At 36.4% G+C, this 7279-nt stretch overlaps 1 protein-coding gene across 1 annotated transcript; it reads left to right on the top strand.

The window, feature by feature from the left end:
- Nucleotides 1-219: 219 nt before the first annotated feature.
- K441DRAFT_666849 (uncharacterized protein) lies at nucleotides 220-2492 on the top strand. Its single transcript, XM_067649721.1, has 7 exons — nucleotides 220-632; nucleotides 750-1351; nucleotides 1410-1509; nucleotides 1575-1836; nucleotides 1904-1985; nucleotides 2043-2152; nucleotides 2204-2492. Exons 1-7 carry the CDS (start codon nucleotides 281-283, stop codon nucleotides 2283-2285), a joined length of 1590 nt encoding a protein of 529 aa, XP_067499473.1. The 5' UTR covers nucleotides 220-280; the 3' UTR covers nucleotides 2286-2492.
- Nucleotides 2493-7279: the final 4787 nt, after the last annotated feature.

Here is a 7279-nt window from a genome sequence, read left to right as displayed (position 1 = left end):
TAAATTTCCAAGACTTGTTTTACATACTCATTTATGTAGTCAATCAATGCGCGAGGTAGAAAACTCAATGAACGCCTTATCCAACCTTGTTTATGAAATCCTACAAAGCAATGAAGACTTAGCGGGACGATTTAATTCAATTCAAGATAACGACAGTAGTCTTGCGCTTACTGTACGGAATTGCGCCGATCTACAATCCGGGGCTGCCACAGCTGGCCTCCGCAACCTAGACATTAACCAGGATTCCGGTCTCACTCGTCACCAATACTGGATAAATAATATGCCTTTCGAGAAAGACTTGCAGAACAGTCGAGTGTACAAGCGAGTTGCCTGCCGTAGTTCCGCTTTATCACTAACGGACTCGGCTCGTCTCCGTGGCATGTCTTCTTTATTCTCAGATACTACCCTCGACAAGGTGTCTAAGGTGTCCTTTATATCGCTCCCAGTATCTTATAAAGAGCTTACTAATAGTGATTGCTACGAGACCAAGGCGGTTAGCTGCAGAAGTCTATCTAATCAGGGGAACCCCGAGGGCTCACATCAACGCGAACATGACATCTTTAGGTCTTTAGTCGCGCCCAAGGCTGATGAAATACTGGTTGTTGGAGTCCATGTAGGCATGAAATCGACCGGTACGTACAAAAACGCGAGCAATCGGAGGTCAAGTAAGCGCATTTCGCGTATGACTTCGCAACGTTATACGCATATATTAATATAGCTCTCTCGCTAAACGCAATACTTTGTTACAGCTGTTTCATACGTCAAAATTCCCTATGAAACTGAAGATTATGCAATGCATATCCTCGAATGGCCAGGCTCAAATGACCGCCTGGTACGCAGAGTCCCAACAGCCGTTACGTATGAAGTAGGCAGGAGGCGCAATATATCATGGGGTTTCGAATGCCCTGCGGACTGTAATGTCGGCTCTTCGAGAGCCGTAAGAGACAGATTCACGGCTTATCTCGATCCCAGAATGCTAAGCTTAGCACACCAGGCGCTTACAAAAGATAAATTTGAGTCACTCGAAGACGTGGAAATGTGGTTTGAAGACTTCTTAAGATCATTGTACAAACATACCGCTCGTTCCTTAACTGAATTCTTTAAGATTGATGATTGGAGGACTTATAAGGTAGAGTACGCTTTCAGCGTGCCAACTGTATGGGAGGATAGCGGTACGGTTATCTCATTTTTTAGAGCCATCCTGGAGAGGGCTGGGTTTGGAGAGACCGTGGAGCATTCTATAAGCACAGAACTTACAGAGGAGGAGGCTATAGCAAAATATGCATCAATGGATGTGAAACTACAGGAAGGCAACATCTTGCTTGTCCTTAACGATGGAGAACGTTCTGAAGTACGCTTTCCTACTTAATTCAAAGGAAAAGTTAGCTGGCTAACGCTTTTCGGGTTAGAGCATCCCAGCCTTTGAAGTAATTTCATTAGAAATTCTTAAAGGTCCAGATGGTAAAAACTTTAAGATACCTAAGCTTAAAATGCTTAAGTTTGCCTATGGTTTGTGCTTAATATTTACTTTGTAAAGTCCAGCTCAACTACATGTCCTTCACTAAGATTACTAGGTGGACCATCCTATTCTATCAATATCGACCACGTTTTCGAAGACGAGGTTAAGAGGCGATTAAAGCTTATTCCTGAAGACAGCTTTCCCTACTCTCTGCAATGTATAGCGGACGGTTTGCTTGAGACATTTCAGGTTTTTGTTAGATCCGAGACCGAAGCCTTGGATGATTTTGAAAAAATTGAGCTCCGCTTGCCCTTCGTTCCGCGGGAATTCTACCACGCCGATGCCCGAATTAGGGATGGAAGAATGTTATTCACTATGTAAGCATTAAATTTAGGGTAATTTTGCATACTTCGTGAAATCGAACTAATTCAATCTGGACAAAAGTGGCGAGATCTGGTGTATGTATGACAAATCGCTGGGGAGTTTGTTCTCCTTCCTTAATTGGCTCAAGTCTTTTAAGCAAATTGTAAGAACTTTAGATTCTCCATCCTCTTTATAAACTTAAATGAAACTCAAGTATTAGTCGCATTTGGTTATTTCAGGAAACCGTATCTCGTTTCCTTACGTTCAAAAGCGTGTCCGAGAATACCTCGGCAAAGAAGCCCAAGTGAATCTTATTATCTGCAAATGTCCGTAAGTAATGAAGATCCACTCGCTGTCCCGTTCTTAATAACACATTTTCAGCGACCTCGCCGTCTCTAATGGCCTCATTCTTGACCGTATGGGTAGTATTACCCAAAGCCTTTCTTCCCATGGAAATACTTAATCTTCTATTCCTGCCGACCGGGATTTGAGGCTATATATTGTCCTAATTGGCGTTGCCAATACGACCGGTCTTTTTGGTGATAGTTAACAGTCAATAATTTCTTCAGCGTCATGTGTTGTAAAGGTTATGTAATTACCCCCCAGGATATGGCTAAATCAAAGCCGTCAAAAGTTATTTCCTAGTCGCAATTTAAAAAGTAATCTGGCTAAGGTAAAATATGGCTAAATACGTTCTCGCGGTGTTTGATTAAACATTAATACTCTTTTATCTCAGCTAGATATGCTGATTTTTATGCTACAGTACGCAATAGACTAGTAATTGTCCTGACAGCATGCAGAGGCTCGTGAGACGACTGCCAACTGCTAAGAGCCATTGCCTGCCTTAATGCTGAAATTGAATACTACATTCTTTATAGAAGTTGCTACACTGGTCTAGAAATCTCAAGTGGTCTAGCTTGAATACAACAGCTAATCAATGGCTTTTGTCTGGAATCGGGACCGTCCAACTACCTAAGCTAACCCTTTGCCAGACTCTCGAATGTAGCTCCACCCCCCTCTAGCAAAAATTTATTTCGCTACGGTACTATGGTGGGCCATACGCACCAAACCGCCAACGCCTCAAATTCGCCTCATCAAAATATCGCCCCATTTGAACCACGATTTGAACCACAATTTAAAGCTTTAATCTAAAGCCTTAATTTAAAGCTTCTCTTAATTTAGTGCTTTAATTTAAGGCCTTTTAACGCCCTCTCTCTACCTTAATTAATTATAAATCGTAATTAAAATAGGCACAATTTAAATCTTAATTTAAGCTCTTTTTAAGAGTCTCTTATAGTAGTAATTAGATACTTCTTTTAATAGGCTGTTGGTTACACAAGGGGATATCACATAGCTACGGTTCGTAGATAGTATAATAATTATTCTTCTTATTGTTCGTCTTAAAGAAAGGGGTGAGGAACTTAAGGTTCCTCACTACGCTAGTGCCGCGGCGGCACGTGACGGCAACTTGCCATACATGATGGCAATGTGCCTCATATAGTGACCACTTGCCTTTATTCCCAACACTAGCAACTCTTCTTTTATAGTTGCCATCTGTATATATATATACCGCTTAACTAGCGTAACAAATATTAATCCTCCTTACTTACTATTGCCATTATAATATAAGTCTCGCTATCCCAAAATTTGCCTCTTAGCACGTGGTGCTTTCTTACTTAGGAGTCGTAGGTAGATATCGTGTTTAGAGGGTAGTAGGCGGACATATTACAAGACTCGCCAAGGCGCTAGTAGTAAGCAAGCCAATAGCGATTTTCCATCCCGGGGATGGAAAATCCTAATTGGCTAAGTTAAGTCAGGGTCTGTAGAATATCATACTCCCCCCTCCTAAAAAAGTCTTGGCAAGAGAATCTAACCAATTAGATAACTTTAACCGCCGGTTAAAGTTCCTAGATATCTTAAGACCTTATATAACTAAGAAATTTCTAGGGACTCCCTTTTAACCTAACCTTTAACTTATATATATAGAGTATTTATATTAACAAACGTCTCTAGTGCCTTATTTAGGTTCGCCTTTATTATTATATCTACCAGGTTATCTTAGCTATTAATTTATTAAATCTTAAAGAGTTCTTAACGCTTATAGAATTGCTAAAGTGCTATAATATTAATTATAAGGCGCTTTTTCTTTATAGTACTAAGCTTAACTAAACACTTATAGAGGGAATATAAGTTAGTATATATAATTATAGGGATAATAGGAAGTTCGAGTCGATCTATAATTATCTTTAGGGTAGTTCCAATTGCAATTGCTATATTAACTCCGCTAACTATTCCATATATCTCTAATGCCAAAATACTTTAGGTAACGCGCTTGCTCTTAATTAAGCTCTAATAAATAAGATTGCTATAGATTATAAAGTTATTCTCTCTAGTAAATTTGTTTATAATAATAATCTTATATCCTAATTAGGAGCTAAAATCTTTATTATTTATAAACGATCTATTAACAAATATAAAGAGCTTAGCGGTAGGAAGATTAATAGGTATATAGAGTAGTCCCTAATTAAGATAGTTTATTTACTAAAAAAGACGTTTATTTAGGGCAAGAATATTATCCTTAGTTAGTTCCTAGTATTAGGCGGCAACGGAGAGATTAAATAAAGCCTTAGGTTAATAGATAGAAGTAATATAAGCTTCGCAAGCGCGTTGCTCTACATATCCTTACTTTAGGGAATTAACGTTAATAACGTTAATCTTCTTACCTTAACCCTTCTAGCGTAAAGCAATAGAGTCCTTATTTAGGGAGAGGATGCATTTATTAAAGAGTAATGGTGTTATTAAATTAAGCTTTTCTTTTAGCTTTGCTATAAGATTTGCCTTTACTAGCTTATCTTCTTTAAGAGCTAAGAATTGGTCGTCTTCTAAGATAATAGTATTATTAGTTTATATGCCAACGATTCCAAATGGAGTTCCTATAGTTATAATAAGGAAGCAGAGATTAAATATAGATATAGTTATTAAAAGCTTCTCTTTATAGTGCTTGCTATAGGTAGCCTACTAATAAGTTCCTGCCTCTGCGATTCCGTATAATAGCTTAAGCATAACTATAATCGTATCTTTAGGATATTGGTGGCGAATTTGCTCTAGAAAATGCGCCAATATTAAGCGTTAAAGGTGCGTCTCTAATTAGGTGTAGGTTTGAGTAATATCTTATAAATAAACCGCCATTCTATTCTTTATTAAGGAGGAAGCTAATATAATAATAACTTACTAACTAGCTCGTTAAATTATAGGAGATTGTGTAAGAATTATCTCTTTGCTATTATTATTATAACCTTAAATAATAAGCCTTAATTTCTTAAATGGGGCGTTAGTAGCTTTGCCCTTAATCTTATTAACTATCCTTAACTTAAAGATACGAACTTTATTAAACTTAGTAGGGTTATACTTCTTAAATTTAAAGACTCCTCTTATAATAAGACTATTAATCTCCTACTTATTAGATGCTTAGAGAGGAGCTCCTAAGGTTATAATACGACCTTCCTTTTAGAGCTGTTTTGCGAGCTTAAAGTTAGCCTTCTCTTTAGCTGTTATAAAGGCTATTAATAACTTAACTTTATTCTTAATGGCGGTAATAAATTGTTCTTTAAAATTAATAAGATGTTGGTGATTTTATAATCCCTTTAGGTGACCTCTACCGTGTTATAGTTATAGCGTATCTACTATAATTATATTGGGATTATAGTCGCCTTCTAGAGTATATTAATTATAGTTCTCCTCTAGGGCATCTTCTAGGGTATCCTATAAAGGCTTAGAATTGTTATCTTTATAGTAAGGCTTAATAACAGTTAAACGGAATTAAGTGGGTCTGTAAGGCATCTAAATAGTATAAGTTTGGCTATTAATTATAATAAGTTAGTATAGGCCTGACCATCCTCCCTTTTTACGCTATACGTGTACTTTAGACTAGAGTGGCAGATTAAGCGTAGTTAAGGTATTTAAGCTATTTTTTATTCCTAATGCGTTATTAACCTAGCGTATAGCGTAGAGATATCGCACCTCCTTTATTGCCTTACGAATAGCCTTAGCTTATTATATAACAGAGGGAGATAGTAGAGAATTATTAGTTATTTAAGGGTAGGCGCTAAAGACTAGTAATATAGGTATGAGTCTATCCGGGCCAGCGGAATTATTAATAGCTTTAACAGCCATTTATAAGGTAAGTTCTTTGCTAGCATCCTTTAGTTTTAAAGAGATAATCTTATATACGCGGCGTAATAGCGTATAATATTGCTCCACTTTTTTAATACTATTATATGCCTTAACGGGGACTTCCTTAACCTTAATTACTATTGCCTTTATCTATTGTCGGAACTCTATAGATAAAAAATTCTTTCCTATATTATAGATAATTTAATTAGGGGGTCCTAAATAGATATTAATTTAGTATAACTAAAGGGTATTCTATGCGTTTCTAGCTAATATATCTTTTAAGAAACGCGCGGCTTAGAAGGAGGTTAAGAAGTTAATAACTTAGAGTACTAGCTTGCCGCTAAGATATATAACGTTAATAATAATACAGAAGTTAAAGTTGTAGTTATTCTTAAGAGTAAACTTAAATTGGCTAGGGGACTTTTGGTTTATTTAGTAGTAATAGCAGTACTTTATAAGATGCTTAATTGCCTTAACCTTAACTTTATAGCCTACTCGCTAAAGAACCCTAAGTAATTAATAAACGGATAGGTGGCTAAAATGATGGTATAGTTAACGTAACTCTAACTTAGTTAAATAATTCTAAGTAACACTTTTTTCTAGTTATTAAAGGAGCAGCTAAAAGTAACCCTACTTATATATAATAGGCACCCGATTATCTCCCTGCATAAGTATATTCTTAAGGTTATTAAGCTTAACGCCTAATTTATCTATATCCCTAATATAGAATAAAAACGGAGTATTTATAGGAATAATGTGGAACGTAATATATCCTAAGGGGGTTTGGACCCTAATTATGCCGAGAGAGATTGCGGTACCCTTACTAAAACGTATTATATATTGGCCTGCCGTTAATTAGTTAATCTGGATAGAAGTATTAAATTATTAAAGAGCTTAAACTTAAGGTTTTCCTACTATAGATACTCCTGCGGCTCTAGTATCTGGTATAATACTATAGAAGATATTTGCCGAGTATCTGTTGTTAAAGGAGAACGCGGAGCTTTTCTTTGGCTCGTTAAAGATATCTAACTTTGTAATAGAATGGAGCGTAGATTGGTTATTAAGAATAGTAACGGTTTATATACTATCTACCTTACTATACTTAGTAAAGTATTAGTCGGGTAAGTAGTCCTTAATTTCTATATCTATAAGGAGCTATTTGGTCTTATTAACCTCACCCTTAAGATCTTTTACGCCTTTATATTAAACTAGGAAGCTTTAAAAGTAGGCCGTAGTAACCTTATAATTTCTAATATTTCTTATACTCTAACGAAACTTATTATA

The sequence above is a fragment of the Cenococcum geophilum genome (assembly GCF_001692895.1).
Source record: "Cenococcum geophilum 1.58 unplaced genomic scaffold K441scaffold_51, whole genome shotgun sequence".
Taxonomy (NCBI): Eukaryota; Fungi; Ascomycota; class Dothideomycetes; order Gloniales; family Gloniaceae; genus Cenococcum; species Cenococcum geophilum.
Note: the sequence above shows the minus strand (reverse complement) of the source record. Positions and strands in the feature narration are given on the sequence as shown.